Source organism: Pituophis catenifer, unplaced genomic scaffold (assembly GCF_029215685.1).
Source record: "Pituophis catenifer annectens isolate HBS135680 unplaced genomic scaffold, rPitCat1.0.hap2 SCAF_2, whole genome shotgun sequence".
Lineage (NCBI taxonomy): Eukaryota > Metazoa > Chordata > Lepidosauria > Squamata > Colubridae > Pituophis > Pituophis catenifer.
The window spans coordinates 284,519,643-284,545,084 of NW_027256882.1; the positions used below are offsets into that span (position 1 = coordinate 284,519,643).

At 44.7% G+C, this 25,442-nt stretch overlaps 1 protein-coding gene across 1 annotated transcript in view; it reads right to left on the minus strand.

The window, feature by feature from the left end:
- MAPK4 (mitogen-activated protein kinase 4) overlaps positions 1-25,442 on the minus strand; it is a 115,638-nt gene that overhangs the window by 31,069 nt on the left and 59,127 nt on the right. Inside the window, exons 3-6 of the mRNA XM_070935991.1 lie at positions 23,856-23,897; positions 21,936-22,198; positions 19,679-20,250; positions 3,471-3,615 (exon numbers count right to left, since the gene is read on the minus strand). Coding sequence (XP_070792092.1) covers positions 3,471-3,615; positions 19,679-20,224 — 691 coding nt within the window. The 5' untranslated portion in view covers positions 20,225-20,250; positions 21,936-22,198; positions 23,856-23,897. The remainder of the gene's footprint in view (positions 1-3,470; positions 3,616-19,678; positions 20,251-21,935; positions 22,199-23,855; positions 23,898-25,442) is intronic.

Genomic DNA, 25,442 nt, shown 5'->3' on the forward strand with positions numbered 1-25,442 from the left:
GTTCTCCAAAACTTGTCAGAACATGCTGGATTTCACCCCTGGTCTCAACACCCTAACAAACTGTACCACGTTGCAGTCCAAGGGCGACTAAGTCAGGCCTGATGAGCCAATGCATCCTCACCACCACCACCCCCGCTTGTCTTTAATCCCAGAGCTGGGAGAATGTGTTATTTAGAACTGCTATTCAAACAGCTGTTTGGAGAAGCTATCAGGGCAACAGTCCAAGGGTATGACACCAATTTGGAACGCTCCTCTTGGCTACCCAGCAGGAATAATGATGCTTCCCAAAGTGGTGCTGAGCAGATGGAAAATGAAGGCATCATGATTAACAGAGTGGAAAACCAGGGAGGATGATGTCTTATTACCAGGACGTGTCCTTGACTTTCTGTGTTTTGGGTCTGGCTGACAGAGACACAGATATGAGTCTCTTGAAAAGCTCACGGAACGGAATGGAATGGAACGGAACGGAACAGAACAGAACAGAACTGAACTGAACAGAACAGAGAAGTGGAGTGGAGTGGAGTGGAGTGGAACCGAACTGAACCGAACAGAACAGAACAGAACAGAACAGAACAGAACAAAACAGAGAATTGGAGTGGAGTGGAATGGAATGGAGTGGAGTGGAACCGAACTGAACCGAACAGAACAGAACCAAACCGAACCGAACTGAACCAAACCGAACAGAACGAAACCGAACCGAACCGAACAGAACAGAACAAAGAATTGGAGTGGAGTGGAATGGAATGGAATGGAGTGGAGTGGAACCGAACCGAACCGAACCGAACAGAATAAAGAATTGGAGTGGAGTGGAGTGGAATGGAATGGAATGGAACCAAACCGAACAGAACAGAACCGAACAGAACAAAAACAGCTTTATTGGCCAGGTGTGACTGGACATAAAAGGAATTAATCCCCAGTGCATAAACTCTCAGTATATATACAAACAAGGAAGTAACATAAAAATAAGATACCAACAGGAGAAGATAGTAGAAAAGACGATAAGGATAATAGCCATACTACATGGGTAAACATCCTTGGACATAAGACAATACGGAGGGAATTAGGTGTTCAGCAGAGAGATGGCATAAGGGAAAACCCACAGAGGGATCCAACCCAGGGACTATTTCAGAGGTGGGTTTCAGCAGGTTCTGACCAGTTCTGGAGAACCAGTAGCGGAAATTTTGAGTAGTTCGGAGAACCGGTAGTAAAAATTCTGACTGGCCCCGTGTCCATCTATTCTTTGCCTCCCAATTCCCAGCTGATTGGGAGGAAATGAGGATTTTGCAGTAACCTTCCCCTGGAGTGGGGTGGGAATGGAGATTTTACAGTATCCTTCCCCTGCCACGCCCACTAAACCACGCCCACCACACCATGCCACCCCTCCCAAGCTACCCCCACAGAACCGGTAGTAAAAATATTTGAAACCCACCACTGGACTACTTCCTTCTGGATGTTGGATGATGTCAGATCAGAGTTGAGGGGGAAGAAATACAGTCCTCAACTTAACAAACTTTCATTTAGCAACCGTTCAAAGTTACAATGGCGCTGAGAACACCGTTTCAGCCCCGTTCCTCACTTACAACTTCTCCATGGTCACGCAATTGAAATTTGTGCGCTTGGCAATCGGCATGTATTTAGAATGGTTGCATTGTTTCGGGGTCACATGATCAACCTTGCCAGCTGGCTTCCAACCAGCAAAATCAATCAGGGAACCTGGATTTGCATAAAGACCACACAATTAATTTAATACTTCTCTTTAGTATGGAGGTAAGATGGGTAGCCTATAGATTTTATAAATAAATAACTGCTGTAATTTGCTTGACGCTGGCAGAAAAGGTTGTAAAATTGAGTGTGACTCACAAAAGAACAGGGGTGCTATTCAGCAAGTTCTGACAGGTTCGGGAGAACCGGTAGCGGAAATTTTGAGTAGTTCGGAGAACCGGCAAATATCACCTCTGGCTGGCTCCAGAGTGAGGTGGGAATGGAGATTTTGCAGTATCCTTCCCCCAGGAGTGGGGAGGGAATGGGGATTTTGCAGTATTCTTCCTCTGGAGTGGGGTGGGAATGGAGATTTTGCAGTATCCAGCCACGCCCACAGAACTGATAGTAAAAAAAAATTGAATTCCACCACTGCATAAGAATCACCCTGCTTATCAATGGAAATTCTGGTCCCAATTGTGGTTATAAGTCGAAGACTATCTGTACAGGTAGCCCTATCTTACAACAGTTCAAAGTTACAATGGCACTGAAAAATATGACTTTTAACTGTTTTTCAGTTATGACCTTTGCAACATCCCCATGATCATGTGATCAAAATTCAGATACTTGGCAACTCATATTTATGATGGTTGCAGTCAGGGGTGGGTTCTAAAATTTTTTACTACCGGTTCTGGGGGCGTGGCTTATTTTGTGGGTGTGGTTTGATGGTCATGTGACAAGCAATTCTTTAGGATTTAGCAGAGGTACTTAGTCTACCAGGTTTTTAACTGCTTGCAGAACCGTAGCGGTCTACCCATTTGTTTTTGGAGCGCACTGGTCTACCACCACACTGCCTTTTACCGCTGATCAGCTATAGGGCGGCCCTTTGAAGTGCCACGGCAAGAGTTTAAACAGTTTTTTGCCGCTCTGCCACCACCGAGAACATCGGAAACTGCTTTCAGGCAGCTTGGCCTCAATTGCCAATCTACCACCACCGAGCGGTTTACAAGGAGCGGTTCGGTTCTAGCCGATCAGTTGGGAGGCTTCTTGGCTTCTTAATTTAAAGCTAAGGTGTCTTGGGTTTATTTTCTCTTCTTTGTCAAGTGAGCCCTGATTTTTTCCTTCTAGCCGATCAGCTGGGACTTGAGAGGCAGCGAATGGATTGGGAGCAGGGCCAGGCAGAGGTGGTATTTATCGGTTCTCCGAACTACTCAAAATTTCCACTACCGGTTCGCAAGAACCGGGGAGAACCAGTAGCAACCCACCACTGGTTGCAGTATCCTGGGGTCATGTAAAACCTTTTGCAGCCTTCTGGCAAGCAAAGTTGATGGGGAAGCCAGATTCACTTAACAACCGGGTTACTAACTTAACCGCTGCAGTGATTCACTTAACAACTGTGGCAAGAAAGGTCGTAAAATGGGGCAAAACTGCCTTATCAAATGTCTCAGTTAACAACAGAAATTTCAGGCTGAGTCGCGGTCGTAAGTCGAGGGCTACCTGAATTTCCCAGATAATGACCAGAAACTTATTTTTCCCCATAACACAAATTGGATGTCCAGATGTTTATTAGAATCTACAGTCCGCAGCCATTTTATAGATGTAAAGGAGGGGAGGGGAGAAGCAATCCATGCATTTGTTCCCTAGACGCGCCATTTTAAAAAAAAGCAACACAAAAAGAAAGCTGTGAGAGTTTTTAAAGCTCCATGGGGGAACTAAGCATATTGATAAAAAAAGAATTAGTTTTTTTTTTTTAAAAAAAATTGGACACTTACCAGCAAAAAGCATCTTTCCCGTAAGCATCTCTGCCAGGATGCAGCCAGCTGCCCACATGTCAATAGCTTTGGTGTAGTTGTTGGGCGAAAGGAGCAAGCGGGGAGATCGATACCATTTGGTCACCAGGCCTTCGGACAGGTAACCCTGAAAGAGGGAAGAAAATCCCCGCATCAAGATAATGCACAGGTATTGAGCTGTTCTGTGAGGATGCGGAGGATATAATTGGCTAATTATACAAGTAAGAGAGAGGGAGGCAATGGACATGATAAAGAGAGAGAGAGAACCTATCCATCTATAAGTCTGTAGACATTCTCAGCAGAGGTGAAATCCAGCAGGTTCTGAAGAACCGGTAGTGGAAATTTTGAGTAGTTCAGAGAACCGGTGAATACCACCTCTGGCTGGCCCCAGAGTGGGGTGGGAATGGAGATTTTGCAATATCCTTCCCCTAGAGTGGGGTGTGAATGGAGATAAAGATAAAGTCACTTTTTTCAGTGTCGTTGTAACCTCGAACAGTCAAATGACCTGTTGTAAGTCGAGGACTATCTGAATTGACCTATGTGGCAGATTTGCTGAAGGATTTACAGAGATAAAGGCATTAAACCTCAAATGCACCATGTATTTTAATTAGCATTTAGCCAACTGTAACAATATTGGCTTTACAAGTCCAGTTAGGCCTCGTACAAGATTCTCTCCTGTTATTCCATAAAGTTGTAGGCGGGCATTGGCCAAGATAATACATCTGGTTTTTCCTCTGTCTTGCAGCTTTATACCAATAATTTCAATACACCCCATAGTTTATCATTATTAATTGATAAAACAGCAGAGCAATCTGTTGCCTTCTACTGAAAAACTAATTTTGCTTAACAGCTGGCTGGAGCCATTCTCTTTCACGCATCGCTGCTTTTAGAAAAGACCCAGGTTAAAAAAAAAACACAGTTCAAATGAAGGGCATTTCTGTGCTGCCGTCCTACAAAACCAGTTTGAAAATGATCCACAATGATCTTCAGATTCACCAACCTTGCAACACTCGCTCAATAGAAAAGTCCACTTGATTCCATGCAAAGGACAAAAGATGCTATATGAACCCATATACAAACATGCTTACTTGATGTTTCATGTGTTTATATGATTATGTATGGGGGGGGCGGGGGAATCCCAATGAATGCTATGAGGAGTACAAAAATTTAGCAAGCCACCTTCTCTTTGAAAGCCCTAAAGCCCTAAAGTCCTGCAAATAAATGTAGAATTAAATCTAAAGCTGCATGGAAAGGAAGGGAGAGAGGGAGGGAGGGAGGGAGGGAGGAAAGAAGGAGGGTGGGAGGGAAGGAAGGAAAGAAGGAAACGAAAGAAAGAAAGGAGGGAGGAAGGAAGAAAAGAAAAAAGAAGGGAAAGAAAGAAGGGAGGGAGGGAGGAAAGAGGGAAGGAAGGAAGGAGGGAGGGAAGGAAAGAAGAAAAGGGAAAGAAAGAAAGAAAAAGAAAGAGGAGGGAGGGAGGAAGAAAGGAAAAGGAAGGAAGAAAGAGGGAGGGAGGGAAGAAGGAGGGGAAGGAGGGATGATGGGAGGGAGGGGGAGGGAAGAAAGAAGGGAGGGAGGGAGGGTTTCCTGCAGTTTCAAATGCATTACACCTGAACATCAAAATAAATCAGTTCAGCTCTTGAACACAGTTGATGTCAAGGTATCACAAGCATCAGGGATTGGTTTCGAATTTTGGAAAAGCTTTTCTGCGGAAGTGATGTAGGATCAAACCCTTAAAAGAAATGTTAATGAATCTGTTAAATGCAGAGACACCAAGCTTGGGAGAGCATGTCCTATAAAATGCAAAGCATCAGATTCATAATAGCCACTTGGCAGATTAAACAAAGCAGAAATTAGTTCTATGGTTAGTTACACAATCAGCTTGTTGGCACCATGGGAAAGATTTTCAAAAGTCTGAAAGCAACTCTTCCAAGACCACCATATGGCAACACAAGAGAGATGTGAGAAAACTGGGAGTGATGTCTTTGTTTATAATAAAGTGAAGCTTTCAAAGATAACGTCTGTCTTGGTTTCTGGGCTTCATGGATTTATTCCTATAAATTGCTTGGCTTTCAGAAGAATCAAAGATTAAGGAGCTGGAAGCTAAAGCATACAATGAACGGTTGTAGGAACTTGGTATGTCTGGTCTAACAAAGAGAAGGACTAGGGGGTGACATGATAGGAGTCTTCCAATATTTGAAGGGTTCTCACAGACAGGAGGAAGTCAACCTATTCTCCAAAGCACCTGAAGGCAGGACAAGAAGCAACAGATGGAATCTAATCAAGCAAAGGAGCAACCTAAAACTAAGAAGAAATTTCTTGACAGCGAAAACAATAAAATTGTGACATGGCTTGCCTTCGGAAGTTGTGGGTGCTCCATCACTGAACGTTTTAAAGAAGTGATTGGACAACCATTTGTCTGAAATGGTAGAGGGTCTCCACCTTGAGCAAGAAGACCTCCAAGGTCCCTTCCAACGTTGATATTTTGTTATTTTTTTTCCTGATCTGCAGAAAACCCATCACAAACATCCTTGAAGTGATGGGGAAGTTTCCAAGTTCCTTGCTTTATTTTATCTAACCTGCATCTTACCCTTGATTTTACCAGTCTTGGGTTATATATCGCAAATATTTATTTGCTAGCTGCATTCCCCCCCCCCCCCCCGATCTTCTCTCTTTCAAAACAAAAAACAGCCCGATGGTCAAAAGTGAGTTTATTCCAAGATCTTGGGGCACCGAAAACACTCACACAGCTTGCAAGCCCTGTCCGCAGGTGGGTTTGTGCGAAGGTCGACCCGTGTTTGTGCGAGTTAGAGCGAGATCAAAAGCCCAGCTGCACCAAAGAAAGAATATATTGGAGAAAAGGACTTGGCGGGGGCCCCATAAACGGGACAGCAGGAACCAAACGTGACTTATAACAGCCAAGAGTGGGTGCCAAATTTGTTTCCCTTGCCAAAAATCACAGCCACCCAAAAGCTGAGGTTCACGATCGCCCCTTATGCTCTCCTAAAAGTGAATAAAAAAAAAAAAGTCTTGCTTTATTGGCGTACGCTCAACTTTGGAAAAATCAAAATACCCCATCGGAGGAGGCAATTATAAAGAAGATTTTGGAATGTGCAGAAGCAGATAAATTGACTAAAAAACTAAAAGACAGAGACCAAACACAAACATGTTTATCTTGGGAAAAATTTTATATGTGGTTAGAGAAGAGGAAATTATAACCCAAACTAGATGAGGAATTGTGTCTATTGAGAAACATACTATACAAGTAAAGTGAGGTCGGATAGACCTAATTGATGTGTAAAGGTATACAAGTTGTTCTGTCTTCTCCGGAATATAATATAGATATACAGTACCGAATATTAGGTTATTAAGGTACTACTTATAGGTATGCTTGTTTTTTTTTGTTGTTGTTGTGTTGTCTTGTTTGTTATTTATATGATGTGTTGTCTTTATTTTTTAATGGAAAATGTAAATAAAGATTATTAAAAAAAAAAAAAAAGTCTTGCTTTTAACTTGTGTGTCCCGACTATTATTATTTTTTTCTTGCGGTTCAACAGAGGGCAAGTGCAATCTTGGTGAGAGAAAAAAAACACACAATCCCAATCATCCTTAATCATCCGTACAATTAAGGTAATTCGCACCACAACATATTAAAAACAACAACCAAGGAATAAAGCACCACTTCTATTTTCCCTTTGTCCCTTTGCTCTCCTTTATGACCAATCACTGCGCCTTGCTTTTGAAAAAGCCACTTAATTTGATTTTTTTTCTCTCGCCGAGTCTGGCAAGTAATTGAGACTGCTTAGCCAAAGCTCTTTACAGGCAGCTTTGCAATGATTTCTCTCCCCCCACTTCCCAGTTCTAATTGCTAATGTTCCCTAAAACAAGAAGAATTCTAAAAAGCACCACCATATATGGGCCGATAATGCGTTTCCAGACACCATTCAGCATCAAAAGAGTTTCAATGGATCCCTTCTTCTTTGCCAGGAACTCATTCATAAAACGAAACAAAGTCTTCTTTTGAGAGAAAGGCTGGGAATGCGCCCGTGGATCGCACACGCCCTTGGCACCTGCCAGGTTTGCTGTTTTTAAGGAAAGTTTCTTTTAATGAAATGAATGGGATGGTGGCATTGGTCACAAACAATTTCATTTTGGATTCCATTCCAGGGGCGTTGCTCCAAATGGAGACCACAAGCATTCTTAGAAAAGAAAGGAGGTTTAACAGAGTGTATACAACTATCACGCCTGAATATCTAACCAGCAGCAAACTGGGTGGATTTAATTTCAGAGGTGATTGGAGCACAATTAATAAGCTTAAAGGACAATCTGAATTGAATGTCAACTCGCAAAGCACCCCTGGGCCTGCTCTCGAGTTGCCATAGGCAAGGGGGATGGGAAACCGACGAAATAGCATGGCAGCCAAAAACAGAAGCATATTCCAGACATATCTCTCTCAAGGCTGTCTCCCAGAGGTACCCACAGCAGCCGGAGGGGCATGATCTCTACAACTCCCAAAATTGCTCCGTTGGCGAATGTGATTGATGACACACCCTGGGGGTAGGGGGGAAACAGGGTCACGATGGGAGCGTAAATTACGTGGGGTCAGAGTTGGCTTCACCTGGAACCTGCCGTCATGAAGCTCCTAATAAATAATTGGATTTCTTTTGAAGCTTGGCTCGAGGCTCATGATTTAATTTGGGCATCCATCAGAACCCTGACATTTCCTATCATTATTACCACATTTCAGACAGTTTGTCAGTGAAGATCTAAATATAATTACAGATAGTCCTTGACTTATAACCGCAACTGATCCCAAAGTTTCTGTTGCTAAGTGAGAGAGTTGTTAAGTGAATTGTGCCCCATTTTACAACCTTTCTTGTCATGGTCGTTAAGTGAATGACTGCAATTGTTAAGTTGGTAACACTGTTGTTAAGTGGCTCTAGCTTCCCCACTGACTTTATCAGAAGGTTGCAAAAGGGGATCACATGACCCCCAAGACAATGCAACAGTCATAAATATGAGTCAGTTGCCAAGCACCTAAATTTTGATCACATAACCATGGGAATACTGCAACGGTCGTAAGTGTGAAAAACGGTCATAAGTAACTTTTTCACTGCCATTATCACTTCAAACAGTCACTAAATGAACTGTTGTAAATCGAAGACTACTGTTGTGGTTCGCTAGAAACCTGTGGAGCTGGCAGCGGAGACGGACAGCGATGAGGCTGAGGAAGAACATGGGCCAGTCCTGGAGGCTGGGGAAGGCCCGGATGAGACTCTGCGTCAGAGGCAGAGATGGGGCCAGGGCCATCGGGGAATGATGTGCGGACTCCGGAGCCTCCAGAGGCTGACAACAGAGAGGCAGAGGAATAGGAGGAGCCTGTTCCTAGTGTGCGTATGAGAAGAGCTGCCAGAAGGCAAGAGCAGCTAAAGCAAAGAGGACGACTCAGAAGTAGGGCCAAGAGATGATTGGCCCCTCCCGTAAGGCTTAAAAGACCAGCAACGGCTCTTGGCCTCTTTGTCGGAAAACAACGTTGATAGTATTGCTGCACTTATCCCTTGTCCGAGTCTTCTGCTTTTGAACTTTCGCCAAGAGAAGCCTTTGGCAGTTTGCCTAATTATACCAAGGTTGGTGATTAGACTGAAGAATTTGTGCTATGAAGAGTTTGTTTTAATTTAGTTTGGACTACGCTGAGAATGAGTTAATTCTCAGCTGTTCTAATAAGGCCTGTTTGTTTTGGAACCATTTGCGTCAATTACTACCTACTTGGGCCTGGGTCACAACAACTACCTGTACTGGCTGCGCAATCATCCTTGTGTGGTTTAATTAAGGCAACCTTGTTAATTAATCTGGGGGTGGCGGCTGATTGAAAAACGAAAGCTCACATTCACTTGCACCCAGGGGTGGGTTCTAAATTTTTTTACTACCGGTCCTGTGGGCATGGCTTATTTTGTGGGTGTGGCTTGGAGGTCATGTGACTAGGTGGGTGTGGCTAGCTGGTCAGAGTCATTTCTGGAAGGTCCCCGCACTTACGACCAGTCCTCGCACTTACGACCAGTCCTCGCACTTACGACCCGACTCATTTGTTTGCTTTTAACACTGATCAGCTATAGGACGGCCCTTTGAAGCCCCGGGGCAAGAGTTTAAACAGTTTTTTTCCCTCTAGTCATCAGCTGGGACTCAGGAGGCAGCAGTAGATTGGGGTGGGACCAAATAAAAGGTAAGAATAACGTGGGGGGGGGGGAGAACCGGTTCGGTGACGTCATATCGTCACCGCTACCGGCGTGGCCGAACCGGACCAAACCGGGAGGAACCCACCACTGCTTGCACCCTACAAAATTGGTCTGTTCCTTGAAGTTGCACGGAAAAAAAGCCGGCTGCACGTTTTCCACAATGGCCTTTCAGATATTTGACAGATGGCAATCATTTTTCCCTCGGCTTCTTCTTCGAACTAAGCACAAGCATTCATTCCATTTCGGCTGTTTTTCCGGAGACATCCAATTGCCCCCATACTGAATGCTTGACTGGGTTTTGTCAAAATGTTTGTCTTGTGCCAAAGGTGAAGTAATACCACATGGACCGAGGATCTGTCGGCTCAATTATTAAATGTCAGCAGAGACCAAACTCCTAAGCATCTTCTAAATGGCTCCCAATTTCAGCCAGACAGCTGAATCTAAGAGAAAAATCCACTTGAAACTAATATTTCCAATGACCAATTTTCTGCTGCCCTGGGTTGCAACTACAGTAGCGACCAAAATTGTGGAAATCTTTTGGGAAAAGTGTATTTTTGAGGTTTGATGGCTAATAACACCACTATTTTTTTGGAGTTTCAAGATAATCCTATTCCACTGCTGGAATGGCCTGGGAATAGTCCAGAACTTAACCCAGAGGTCTTCAAACTTGGCAGCTGAGTTGAAGTCCACAAGTCTTAAAGCTGCCAAGTTTGAAGACCTCTGCTGTAACCCAATTGAAAATCTATGGAGCTGACTAAAGAAACTTGTTAATCAGAAGCAACCCAGCAATAAAACCCAGTTAATAGAAGCAATCTTGGTCTCACACTATAACAGCTGCAGAACTAAAAGACTTGGTTCACTCCATGGGAAGACGTTGTAAGGCTGTAATTCCTGCTAAAGGTTACCCAACTATTAACTGACATGGTGATGATTTTTGTATATCTCGTTTTTTCTACGTGTTTCACTTTTCTTCTTTATACTGTAACTGCTATTCTAATAGCAAATCCTTCATAACAGTTATTGCATTACATTCTTGATTAAATTATCTTTCCAAACTGATATGTAATTTTATGGTACTACTCCAAAAAAAAAAAAAAAGTGGTGGTATTAGCTAGTTTTAGAAAATACACTTTTCCCAAAAGGTTTCCACAATTTTGGCCACTACTGTATGATTCTTTACAGTATTATGTAGGTAGTCTGTGACTTACGGCCACAATTGAACCCAAAATTCATGTTGTTAAGCAAGACTTTTTTTTTAAGTGAGTCTTGCCCGATTTTAAACCTATCAATAAAACTATTGTCACAGTTTTAAGTGAATCAGTGCAGTTAAGTTAGTAACATAATTCAGTGAATCTGGCTTTCCCATTCTCTTTGCTTGCCCGTAGGTCACATCACCACAACACCAGAGGCGGGTTTCAGCAGGTTCTGACCAGTTCTGGAGAACCGGTAGCAGAAATTTTGAGTAGTTCGGAGAACCCGTAGTAAAAATTCTGACTGGCCCCGCCCCCATCTATTCTCTGCCTCCCGAGTCCCAGTTGATCGGGAGGAAATGGGGATTTTATTTTATTTTATTTATTTATTTATTTTATTTTATTAAATTTCTATACCGCCCTTCTCCCGAAGGACTCAGGGCGGTGAACAGCCACAAAATAAAACACATAAATACAAAAATTTAAAATAAATTAAAAACGAATTAAATAATTTGGCTGAATTTAAAATACCCCATAATTTAAAAACAAATTAAAATTTACATTTAAAAAGGGGAGAAGATTTAGGCCAGGCCAGTTTGATGAAATAAAAAAGTCTTAAGCGCGCGACGGAAGGTGCGCAGATCTGGGATCCTCCGTATCTCCGGCGGGAGCTCGTTCCAGATCGTAGGTGTCCCCACAGAGAAGGCTCTCCCCCTAGGGGCCGCCAGTCGACATTGTTTGGCTGACAGCACCCGGAGGAGCCCCTCTCTATGGGAGCGTACTGGCCGGTGGGAGGCTATTTGGATTTTGCAGTAAACTTCCCCTGGAGTGGGGTGGGAATGGAGATTTTACAGTATCCTTCCCCTGCCACACCCACCAAGCCGCGTCCACCAAGCCATGCCACGTCTACCAAGCCACACCCACAGAACCGGTAGTAAAAAATTTTGAAACCCACCACTGCCCAAGACACTGCAACTGTCATAAATATGAACCATTTCCCAAGAGTCCAAATTTTTGACCACGTAACCGTGGGGCTGCTGCCACAGTGTGAAAAGTATGAAAAGTGTGAAGAAGGGCCATAAGTCACTTTTTTCAGTGCCATTGTAATTTCGAACGATTGCTAAATGAATAACTGTAAATCAAAAACTACCCGTGTTCAAAAATTTTAGCAAGGGGTTATCTGCCCAGTTGCTGGGTGGGCGTGGTCATGGCGGGGGTGGCCTAGTTGGCTTCCTGCACCATAGGGGAGGGGCATTTTTGCCCTCCCCAGGCTCCGGAGCAGGGGTCAAATTCAAAAATTTTCCCTACCAGTTCTGTGGGCGTGGCTTGGTGGGCGTGGCAGGGGAAGGATACTGCAAAATACTCCATTCCCTCCCCACTCGTGGGAGAAGGATACTGCAAAATGTCCACTCCCACCCCACTCCAAAGGAAGGATACTGCAAAATCACCATTCCCTCCCCACTCCTGGGAGAAGGATACTGCAAAATCTCCATTCTCACCCCACTCCAGGGGAAGGATACTGCAAAATCCCCATTCCTTCCCCACTCGAGGAAGGATACTGCAAAATCTCCATTCCCTCCCCACTCCAGGGGAAGGATACTGCAAACTCTCCATTCCCACCCCACTCCAGGGGAAGGATACTGCAAAATCTCCATTCCCTCCCCACTCCTGGGGGAAGGATATTACAAAATTTCCATTCCCTCCCCACTCTGGGGCCAGCCAGAGGTTGTATTTGCCGGTTCTTCAAACTAATCAAAATTTCCACTACTGGTTCTCCGGAACCTGTCAGAACCTGCTGAATTTCACCCCTGCTCCAATCAAGTGAAGATTAGAAATGGAATCTTCCATTTCTAATCTTCACTTGTCTTCCTTGTCTCTGTTGGTTTCTTCTCCTACTCATTCTCCTCTTTTTCCTTTGGCTCTTTTTCATAGCTATCACAATACCCTAATACCGATCTCCCCCCACCCCAATCTCTGAGTGAGCAGTGGCGTCTGAGTTTAGATGGTGCTGGTAGTCCTTGATTTATGACCGATCACTTAGTGACCATTCAAAGTTCTGCAAAAGTTGATGGAGTTAACAGAGATGGCTAAATTGACTGCTTTGATAAAAGAAAAAAAAAATCAGTACTTTTGTTTCTCCTTGGAAACCGCTTCTGGACTTTGTGCTTGAGGTGGGGAAAAAAATGAAGCTTTGATTTTGGGTTTTTACCGATTAGATAGATTGTGCTTTTGTGGATCTAGACAAAACCACAATATCCATTAAGCAAGGCAAGCTGACCACAAAGTTAAGACATGAGTTGTGAGAGGGGGTGGCTGTATCTGATGCATTCAATAAGCCCCCAATTCTCTTCTTTGAACTCCCACCCGTAGGGGGTGAGGGGACCCAAGCAGGGGTGGGATGCTGGGGGTTCGCAGGGGTTTGGGAGAACCTCTAGCTAAGATTCTGTGCAATTCAGAGAACCCCCAAATCCCACTCCTGGCTGGCCCTGCCCACCCCTCCCCTCCCAGGAGTCCCCAAGCGGCCCGTTTTGGATGCAGGTAAGTGCAGGGCATGTGCAGAGGCTCAGGGAGGGCAAAAAAAACGGCCTACAGGAAGTTCGGGAAGGATGGAAACGGGCCCATTTCTTGCCTCCAGAACCTGGGGAGACAGTTTTCGCCCTCCCGGAGGCTCGAGGAAAGCCTCCAGAACCTGGGGAGGGCAAAAATGTCCCCCCGCCACCATAGTGCAGGAGGCCAACTAGGCCACGCCCATCATGGCCACACCCACCTAGCAACTGGGCAGAGAATCCCTTGCTAAAATTTTTGAAGCCCAGCCCTGGACCAGTGATGGGTTGCTCCTGGTTTGGTCTGGTTCTACAGAACCAGTGGTGGGTTCCTCCCGGTTCAGTCCGGCCGAGCCAGTAGCGGTAACGATATGACGTCACTGAACCGGTTCTTCCCCCCTGCCCTCCCACCCCCCCCACGTTATTCTTACCTTTTATTTGGTCCCACCCCCAATCTATTGCTGCCTCCTGAGCCCCAGCTGATGACTAGAGGGAAAAAAACTGTTTAAACTCTTGCCGCAGGGCTTCAAAGGGCCGTCCTACAGCTGATCAGTGTTAAAAGCAAACAAATGAGTCGGGTCGTAAGTGCGAGGACTGGTCGTAAGTGCGAGGACCTTCCAGAAATGACTCTGACCAGCTAGCCACGCCCACCTAGTCACATAACCTCCAAGCCACACCCACAAAATAAGCCACGCCCACAGAACCGGTAGTAAAAAAATTTAGAACCCACCCCTGTACAGAACCGATAGTAAAACCGGCGGGAGGCTCCGCCCACCTGTCAGGATATCATCATGGGTGATCTGCGCATGCGTGATCCCGCTGCGAACCAGTAATAAAGGTAAGTGGATCTCTGCCCTGGACCCAAGGTCTTTGCAAAACGCTTAAGTGTTTTGTTCCCGTTTTGTTTGGGGTTTCTGAAAACCAAAGCAAACTGAGTCAGAAGCGCACAAAACGCAAGGAAGCGTTCTCACTGGCAGTGACATGTTTTCTTAAATTAGGGAAGACAAAATGTAAATATGTAAAACTGGAACACCCTCCCGCTAGCTTGGTGCATCTGGTGGTGGGAGGAAGCAGCCGTGCTAAAAAACTGGAAATTCCCCTGCCATCTGGAAAAATTGAATTCTCCCTGCTCGAAGGTAGCTCATGGTTAAACTCCAGGCAGTAAATCTCCCCTTTTCAAGCCCTTTGCAAGGTCCCCTCGTTCTCGATGTCGGCCAAAAAAAAAAAAAAAAAATTAATTTCACCTTTATTTAGACCTCCCCCCCCCCCTTCTCCTCCCATACATAAGGCGTGCTGGGGAAAAAAATAAAAACAATTTTCAAAACTGCCTGACAAAAGAAGGTAGGGCATTCTCATCACGTTGGCTGCGACTTCTCACAGGTGCGAGCTGACATCTCCATCACGGCCCTGTTATTAATCCCAAGGATGAGCTCCGAAAAAGGTAGTAATTTACTCACAGGAGCATGTAGCCGGTTTCCTATCATTATCTTTTATTCCCTGATGAGAAGATGCTACCTTGTTTAAAGGCATTACTTTCTTTAGCCACACATGGAAAGATGAGGTCCTTCTATGGCTGCTATTTTAAAAATCCCAAATGTGTTCTCTCTCTTCTCTCTTGCTCTCTCTCTCCTCTCTCTCTCTCTCTCTGTCTTTCCTCTCTCTCCTCTTTCTGTCTTGCCTCTCTCTCTCTCTCCTCTCTTGCTCTCTCTGTCTCTCTCCTTTCTCGCCTCTCTTCCCCCCTCTCTCTCTGTCTCTCTCTCTCTCTGTCTGTCTCCCTCTGTCTTTCTCTCTCCTCTGTCTCTCCTCTTGCTCTCTCTCTCTTCTCTCTTTCCTCTCTCTCTCCTCTTTCTTTCTGTCTTGCCTCTCTCTCTCCTCTCTTGCTCTCTCTCTCTCTTGTCTCTCTCCTCTCTCTTCCCCCTCTCTCCTGTCTATCTCTCTCTGTCTCTCTCTCTCTGTCTCTGTCTCCGTCTTTCTCTTCCTCTGTCTCTCCTCTCTGTGTGTGTGTGTGTCTCTCTCTCTCGCTCTCTGTCTCTTTCTGTCTCTCCTCTGTGTGTGTGTCTCTCTCTCTTTCTGTCTCTCTCTCTCCTCTCTCCTCTCTCTCTCTGTCTCTCCTCTCTGTGTGTGTGTTGTCTATTTCTCCTCTCTCTCTCCTCTCTCTCTCTCTCTGTGTCTCTCTCTCCTCTCTCTCTCTCAAAATAAAGGAAGCCTGCACAACTTGTGTTGTTTTGGTTTTTTTTGAAACCAGGAGACAGCATCGTTTCATAAGTGAACTCATTCTTCAACCTCAGCTGCAAAAGTCAGATGTTTGCAAGGGAGACATGGCAGCAGTTTGGGGACGCTTTTAAAAGTACAGGTAGAAGTTTGACTTATTCTCTAAGGCAGGGGTGTCAAACTCAAGTGCCGGGGGCCGGATTAGGCCCGCGGGGTGTTTAGATCTGGCTCACGGGGCCACCCTGGAAACAGCAAAGGACTGGCCCGCAGTGCCTCTGCCAGTGAAAACAGAGCTCGGGAGAGCTGCATGTGGCCCTCCCAAGCTCCCTTTTCACTGATAAGAGGATTGCAGGAAGCTGTCGCAGCCAAAAACGGAGCTTGGGAGCCCAAAAACGGGCTCCCGACAAAAGTGACATTGAGCTGGCCACGCCCACCTTGGCCACGCCCACCCCAGCCCCCGAGATCAAATACAACCCTGATGCAGCCCTCAATGAAATCGAGTTTGACACCCCTGCTCTAAGGCATCAGAGGGCAGGACAAGAAGTACAGGTAGTCCACAACTTACAACAGTTCATTTAGTGACCATTTGAAGTTATAAAGGAACTGAAAAAAAGCGACTTATGACTGCTTTTTGGCGCTTATGAAAGTTGCCGCATCCTCATGGTCACGTGACCAACAGTCAGATGCTTGGCAACAGGTTCACACACTTATGACCATTGCTGTGTCCAAAGTCATGTGATCCTCTTTGACGACCTTCTGACAAGCAAAGTCAACGGGGAAGCCAGATTCACTTAACAATTGTTGTTAGGAAATGATAATTACCTAACTAGTTGGTTTGGCAATATATAAATCCTCAATATAGCTTTAAGACTGTATTGCTGTATTGCATCATACTGTGTCCTGATTGGTTTGCTCTGTAGCCAATGTCCTTAAGAGGAAGCTTGAAACATGGTTTGTTTCTCTTTGCTGATCATTATTGCTCTTTGCTGAGCGTTACTGCTCTTTGCTGTGTTTGCTACTGTTTGCAACTGTTTATTGTGTATGACTACGACAACTGGTAAGAAGACTTTGTTATTGGATTATCCCTGGACTATTGTTTTACTATCTACTGCTTTATCTGTGTATGACCTGGACTGTTTATTGGACTGTGTCTTATTACTATTTCCTAAAAGTAAACACAACTCAGTGTATCTGTGTGTTGGCTGTGTTTATTCGCAACTGCTCTCAATCGTTTTCATGTGCACACCCTTGGGTTGCTCTGCGAATTCCTTAACAATTGTGTTAGCTAACTTAACAACTGCAGTGATTCACTTAACAACTGCGGCAAGAAAGGTCGTAAATCAGGGCAAAACTCCCCTTAACACATGTCTCCCTTAGCCACAGGGCTCGGTTGTGATCGTAAATTGTGGACTACCTAAAAGATAATAAAAAAATTTGAAAAGGAAAAAAGAAATAGAAGTTGGAGATTTAAGGGCTATAAAATATTGAAGGGGGGAGGGGTAAAGAAAGGGAATGGAAGAGAAAAAGAGAAAGTGAAACCAGGAATGGCGGGTCCAGGATAAGGGATTGTTGGCAGCTTTAATATGTTGCAACATTTTCTTGCAGAATCCCACTTTGCTAGCAAAAAATGAGATATAATTTCATGACGGAGAAGGAAAACTTGAGTTCTAGTCTTATGATCCCCTTTTGCAACCTTCTTACAAGCGAAGTCAGTGGGGAAGCCAGATTCACTTAACCACCATGTTACTAACTGAACAACTGCAGTGGTTCATTTAACAACTGTGGCAAGAAAGGTCATAAAATGAGGCAAATCTCATTTAACAACTGTCTCGCCTAACAACAGAAACGTTGGGCTCAATTGTGATCGTCAGTCAAGGACCACCTATGGTCCTTTGGACATCAAGACAGAAGTCTCTGGAGATTCTTAGTCACCCAGGTCATGGTTGTCCCAAAGATGCTTTGGGGATGGGAAACTGACGAAGTAGCACAGCAGCCAAAAACAAGAGCACATTCCAGACATATCTCCCTCAAGGCTGTCTCCCAGGGTTACCCAGAGTGGGCCGGAGGGGAGTGATCTCTACAACCCGTGAAATTGCTCTGTTGGCAAATGTGATTGATGACACACCCTGGGGGGGGAGAGGGGAAACAGGGTCATGATTGGGGCCATAAATTACATGGGATTAGAGTTGGCTTCACCTGGAACATGAAGCACCTAATAAATAACTGGATTTTAATTAGGGCATCCATCGGAATCCTGACACTATGATCTTTTGATATGAATGCCCCAGCGGAAGAAATCTTGACACATACTACTTCAGCAACAAAGCTCTGATAGTTCGGCAGGATATATAAGTCAGAGCAGGAATTTACTTAAACATTAGTGGAGAAACAAGAAATTTCTAAGAGAGATGAGAAAGAAGAAAAGAAAATATTGGAAAGGACCCAGCTCCCACTGCAATTAATTAGCACAGTATGGCACCCCATATTCGTTTAATCCCTGCAGCAAATGCCTCTTGTTTCTTTTGAGTCTGCAAAAGGTAAGAACATTTGCTAGGAAAGAGACAATAAGCATCTTTTCATGAGCCAAATGACAGATGTACGGAATGGTACACGGAGGCCCTTTTTTTGTTTTAACAGCATGAGGTGTGATAATAGTTACAATACCAAATATTTACTAAAATGTCTGCCTTGTTTAAACTGGCACCTTTCTTTTAACAGTAGGAGGTGGAAGACGTTCATATCTTTCTCAAGTTTACACCCAATTGCAAGATGTATGTTTTCCAGCTCTCTTTTATCTGCCATAATAATGCTGTACCATTTAACACGGTGCTCCGTAGAGTTAACACTATTATTTGAAGGAGACAGTTTAATTCCTGAGGTGTATCTGCTGAGGGACAAGGATTTGGGATTAAAGCACGTCCAGCAGAACTTGTTTACCTGTTGAATTGTGATTTTATGCCAATACATATGAAAGCATCTTACTTGTAAAGACATTAAGGCGTGGACAAGGGAGCATGAGAGAGGAGAGGACTTCCATCAGTGATCACGAATTGTGTATGTCTAGTTTAATGAAAAGAAGGAGTGATATGATACCCTGTTTCCCCGAAAATAAGACCCAACCAGAAAATAACCCCTAGCATGATTTTTCAGGATGCTCAGAATATAAACCCTACCCCAAAAATAAGCCCCAGTCAAGATCGTCAACCAGATGGAGCCATTTAGTACTGTATTTTCCCCAAAATAACCGGAAAATAAGCCATAATGCGTCTTTTGGAGCAAAAATTAATACAAGACCCAGTCTTATTTTGGGGGAAAACACGGTAGCAGTCTAGCAATATCTAAGGGGTTCCACAAAGAAGAGGGAGTCAAGCTATTCTCCAAAGCACCTGAAGACCGCACAAGAAGCAATGGATGGAAACTAATCAAGGAGAGAACCAACTTGGAAATAAGGAGAAATTTCCTAACAGTGAGGACAATTAATCAGTGGAATGATTTGCCTGCAAAAGTTGTGGGTTTTTAAAAAGAGGTTGGACAATTTATTTGAAATGTTAAGTTTTCCTGCTTGAGTAGGAGGTTGGACTACAAGACCCCCAAGGTCCCTTCCAACGCTGTTAATTCATTACTCTGTTATTAGTCCGCCATGGTGGCACAGTGGTTAGAATGTAATTTTGCAGGCTAATTCTGTTGCCTGCCGACTGCCAGCAGTTCAGCAGTTCAAATCTGACCACCTCAAGGTTGACTCAGCCTTCCATCCTTCCAAGGTGGGTAAAATGAGGACCCAGATTGTTGGGGGCAATAGGCTGACTCTGTAAACCACTTAGAGGGGGCTGTAAAGCACTGTGAAGTGGTATATAAGTCTAAGAGCTATTGCTATTATACAACACAGGAACGTCTAAATGTGTCACTTTTGTGAAACAAATCTCACAAGCCCGAGATTAATTTGGGATTGTAAATCTGATATCATTGTTTGCGAACAGCAATTGAACCATGTTAGGAAAACAAATGCAAGGTCATACCTTGTGTGAGTAATGTTGGTCCACAACTCGGGCCAGTCCAAAGTCACCAATCTTCAACACCAGGTCATTTGTATTGATGAAAATGTTGGCTGGTTTTAAATCCCTATGTAAGACGTTGGCGGAATGGATGTATTTCAGGCCCCTGAGCAGCTGGTACATGAAAAGTTTGGCGTGTTCTTCTGAAAGTGGTCCTTGCTCCAACAGACGGGCCAGATCCGTCTCCATGTATTCCTGGATGATGTACACCATGTTGAATTTGAACAGGTCTCCTTGGAGGTCCGCTCCTTTGGGCCCTAAGACGTCGTAGACCTTCACAATGTTGTCGTGATCCAGTCGGCGGATTATCTTGATCTCCCGGAAAGCATGCTTCAAGCTCTGCGCATCGTTGATGGCGATCTTCTTCACGGCGACTTTGCAGCAGCTCTTGCTGTCGACTGCAGACAGAACCAGCCCGTTCACACCAAAGCCCAACGGCCTGAAGTTGATGAATCGGCAACCCAGATCATAACCGTAGACGCTTGCAATGTAATCACACTTCTCTGCCATGGTGCAGGGTCTACTCCTGCTTTGCCCTGTAATAAAATGCCAGGAGGTGAAACAGTCTCCAGTTACCCAGGTGGTATGAACTAAAACAAATCTTCCATTCTTAACTATTACAATTTCCAATTTGTCATGCTAGAAGCCCATCAGATCAAAGAACCTTCGAGACCGACTTCTGCCATCAGTAGCCTCCCACTGGCCAGTCCGTTCCCACAGAGAGGGGCTCCTCAGCATACCATCGGCCAAGGTATGTCGGCTGGCGACACCCAGCGGGAGGGCCTTCTCTGTGGGAGCTCCTGCCCTGTGGAATGAACTACCCCCGGAATTGTGCAAGATCTCCAATCTCCGTGTATTTTGCTGTGCCCTCAAGACCCTGCTGTTCCGCCAGGCAGGGCTATCAATGTAAATGATTTTAAATTGGGCGTTTTAAATTTTTGGGTTTTAATTTGGGCCGAAATTATTTAATAATTTTAATTATTTTTTAATTGATGTCTGTATATTTTTGTGTTTTTAATAGGCTGTACACCACCCTGAGTCCTTCAGGAGAAGGGCGGTATAGAAATAAAATTATTATTATTATTAGTATTAGTATTATTAGTATTATTAGTATTAGTATTAGTATTAGTATTAAAGAAGCAGCCACCAAATCAAAGGAGAAGACATTCATTTCAAAAGTATCGATTTTTAGATTGCATCTCCAAGTGTTTTTCCCAACTTTTGAGCATTAATTATAGAGAAGATGAGAGAAGGCCGGCTCCGCTGGTATGGACATGTCCAGAGAGCAAACTTCCACCATTGCCAAGACTGCCTACCAACTAGAAGTCAATGGCCGGCAACCTCGCGGGCACCCAAAACAGAGATGGCAAGACACCATCAACAAAGATATGGTTTTGGTCACCACCTTTAGAGCGCTCCATGGCTTAGGACCTGGTTATTTACGGGACCGCCTACTACCACAAACAGCCTCCCACCGGCCGGTACGCTCTCATAGAGAGGGGCTCCTCCGGGTGCCGTCAGCCAAACAATGTCGACTGGCGGCCCCCAGGGGGAGGGCCTTCTCTGTGGGGGCACCCACTATCTGGAACAAGCTCCCCCCAGAGATACGGAGGATCCCAGATCTGCGCACTTTCCGCCGTGCTCTTAAGACCCTCCTATTCCAGCAAGCCGGCCTGGCCTAATTTTCTCCCCTGTTTTAAAATTCTTTAAATTTTAATCTGTTTTAAATTATTGGGATTTTTAATTGTTTCGGGCTAAATTATTTAATCTGGTTTTAATTATGTTTCTAACTTTTGTATCTATGTATTTTATTTTGTGCCTGTTCAGCGAGTGCCTGAGTCCTTCGGGAGTAGGGCGGTATATAAATTTAATAAAAACAAAAACAAAAACAAAGATATGCAACTGCGGGCACTCTGCAGACACAACTGACTGTGCAAAGCGGCGTTCAATGATCTGAAAAGCGGACCCTGCACTTGTGGGAATACGCTAGGAAAAAGATAATCTCAAAGTGTTTATCTAAAGTAAACTTGCTAACTTAAAAGCATCAATTTATAGATGAGGGATTGGGTGGAAAAAAAACTAGTTTTAAATGACTCTCCTCATCTTTCAATTCCTGAAAATGCAACGTAATGAACTTTATATTCTGGAATATATTTAATATCCCACTGGTTTTGACAGATATTGACTTTCTGCTGCATACTTTGGAAAGCAACATTTATACCTGAAACTTCTTTTTTTCATGGGCTCCGTCAGCAGTTTTCTTGAGCGAGACCAGAATGAAGGTTGATACTCATTCCTTAATACAAGATTCATTTCCAGTCCCATCCTCACAAGAAGATAAATTTTGTTCTCTGTCAATTGAATGCAAGACTACAGATGTCTATCCTAGGCTTTTCCCCATTTTTCTGAATTTTTTTCTTGATGATGGATTCCTAATTTACTTTTCATTATGTCTCTCTTCCTCGCCCGTGATCATTTTTCTTCCTGTAAGGGGAGAAAAAAAACCCCATAAAATTAACTTATTAATATAATTATTTTTTATTTAAATGCTGTCTTCCTGAAATTCAACTTGCCTAAGGAAAGCACAAATGAGATAGGCAAACACTTTACAGAAATTCAGGTCTTATCCCCGTGATAAACGTGTGATATTAACATCATGTTGTAAATCTTCCAACTCCTTTGAAAGTTCATGAAATATCAATTTATATTAAAATATGTCCCTCTCGGTTGATCACACTGTTGAATAAGTAAGGGGGGGGAAAAATCAAGCTCAGTGAACTGGTCATAACATTAAGCAGAATCAAGCAGCTTCCTTAGGCAGCTCATTTCGGATATCATGAAAAAGAAACAAGTTGTTAGGCCTTTTATTATATTACTTTTATTCTTGCAATTTTGGGAACAGATGCTTGGATTCTTGTTTTTTGTTTTGCCCCGAGTGCCAGAATAATTTGATTCACTTTCAGTAGCGATAACGAGAAGATGTCCACTGGTTCAACCAGCAAAATGCCTCGAGGGCATATAAAATAAAGAGTCCAACCATCTGAGCCACGATGCCATTAAACGCTTCAGCAAAGGTGAGAAGCAGCCTTTTCTAGTCTCAGGTTGAAAACTTGTCCAATCTCATACAAGACTCTCAAAGCCATATACCCGTGATGGCGAACCTATGGCACGCGTGCCACAGGTGGCACGCGGAACCATATTGGTGGGCACATGAGCATTGCCCTAGCTCAGCTCCAGTGAGCATGCGCGCGCTGGCCAGCTGATTTTCGGGCCTTCCGGGCCCACCGAAAGTCGGCAAACAGGTTGTTTCTGGCTTCCGGAGGGCCTCCGGCGGGGGGGAGAGGCCATTTTCGCCCTCCCCAGGCTCCTAGAAAGCCTCTGGAGCCTAGGGAGGGTGAAAAACGGGCCTACTGAGCCCACCGTGCCGGGAGCGTGGGGAGTCATGCGTGCATGCACAGGGGAACGGGGCACACTGAATTATGGATGTGGGCACACGTGTGTGCGATCCCCCCAACACTCCCCCTGCTTTTGGCACGCAACGACAAAAAGGTTAGCCATCGCTGCCCTATACAATTTCTGCCTTCTCATTAAGAATACAATCTCACACGGTTCATAATTTCCATTTCTTTTCCCCTAAATCAGGGGTGTCAAACTCAGTGCCTTGGGGGCCGGATCTGGCCCCCGGAGTGCATAGATCTGGCCCACAGGACTACCCTTGGAAACAATGAGGGACTGGCCCACAGTGCCTCTGCTAGCAAAAACGGAGCTTGGGAGGGTTACGTGCGGCCCTCCCGAGCTCCGTTTTCGCTGGCAGAGGGTTACAGGAGGCCATCACAGCCAAAACGGAGCTCGGGAGCTCATTTTTACTGGAAGAGCGCTCGGGCCACAGGTGCCCCTGACACGACTGACATTGAGCTGGCCACACCACCTGGCCACGCCCCCTGCCTCCCCAAGGTCAAACACAACCCTGATGTGTCCCTCAAAGAAATCGAGTTTGACACCCCTGCAAATCCTAATATAGAAGTGATGTTGTGCCAAGCTATAAGAGTAGGCGGAGGGGAGCAAATTCCACTTTAATGCCTTAAAATTATAAAGAGCAGTTGCAACCTATACCCCACCCCAAAATAATTTTGCTGCTTACCTACAAAGGCTCCTTGCCTCATGTAATGTATGTATGAATGACCTGGGGAGAAAAGAGGAAAAGTCACAGATTAGCCAATGGTAGGATTAGCCTGCAGCAGGAATGTGGGCGGGGCCAGAAGAGACCCTCCCCAGTTTCCTGGTCTGTAAAAGTAAGGGTCGAGAGGTATACTCTCAGACTGCAAAATTCTGTTGATATAATATTACAATAAAGTTACAGCTAGTAGCAATAGCAATAGTACTTAGACTTATATACCGCTTCACTATGCTTTACAGCCCTCTCTAAGCTGTTTACAGAGTCAGCCTATTGCCCCCAACAATCTGGGTCCATGATGGCGAACCTATGGCACGCGTGCCCAAAGTGGCACACGAAGCCATGTTGCCCGGCATGCGTGGCCTTGCTTGTTTCTCTTCTGGGTTTCTGACGCGCATACACACGTGATGATCAGCTGTTCTTTGTGCATGCGGCAGTGCCGAAAACTGGACTGTGCATGCGTACCAGTCAGCTGATTGTCAGGTGGTGCATGCGCGCCAGAACCCGGAAGTTCAGCTTTTTCAGAGCGCAAATCCTTCGCGCATGCAGCAGTGCTGAAAACCGGCCTGCATATGTGCGCCAGCCAGCTGATTGTCGGGCACGCATGCATGCTAGAACCTGGAAGTTCGGCTTTTCCAGAAAGTGGCACCAACGCGCACGCGCACACATGCGCAATGTTTCCGTGTGACTTTTTCAGCACTCGGTGCAGAAAAGGTTCGCCATCACTGATCTGGGTCCTCATTTTACCCACCTTGGAAGGATGGAAGGCTGAGTCAACCTTGAGCCCTGTCAGGATCGAACTCTAGGCTGTGGGCTGAGTTTGCCTGCAATACTACATTCCAACCACTGCACCACCCCGGCTCTTTTTGGTGTGCTTTTTGTCTGGACTACAAGATAGTCCTCAACTTACAACAGTTCATTTAGTGACTGCTCAGTTACAACGGCACTGAATAAAGTGGCTTATGACCATTTTTCACAGTTATGACTTTTGCAGCATCCCCGTGATCATGGGATCCAAATTCAGACATTCAGCAACTGGTTCATACTTCTGACCGTCGTGTCCCAAGTTCATGCGATCATCTTTTGTGACCTTCTGACAAGCAAAATCAATGAGGGGAAACCGGATTCACTAAACAACCAGTTTGCTAACTTATCAACTTGCAGTGATTCACTTAGCGACTGAGACAAGGAAGGTGGTAAAATGGGGCAAAGCTCACTTCGCAAATGTCTCACTTAACAACAGAAATCTTGGTCGTAAGTCAAGGACTGCCTGGACTTTGCGGAGCTGACCCCTTTTCAACTTATTTTAGATTGCAGGCATGGGAAATGACCCCTTTACATAATTAAAAGTACGTGAAAGAAATTCAATTAGCTGTCACAAGAAGAAAAACTGTCTCTTCTTTCTTTCTTTCTTTTTTAGATCTCTGTTGCCCTTCCTATCTTTCTCTAAGGCTGCTGCTTCTCACGGCAACAGCAGTTGTTCTCAGGGGTGGGTTCTAATTTTTTTTACTACCGGTTCTGTGGGCGTGGCTTATTTTGTGGGTGTGGCTTGGA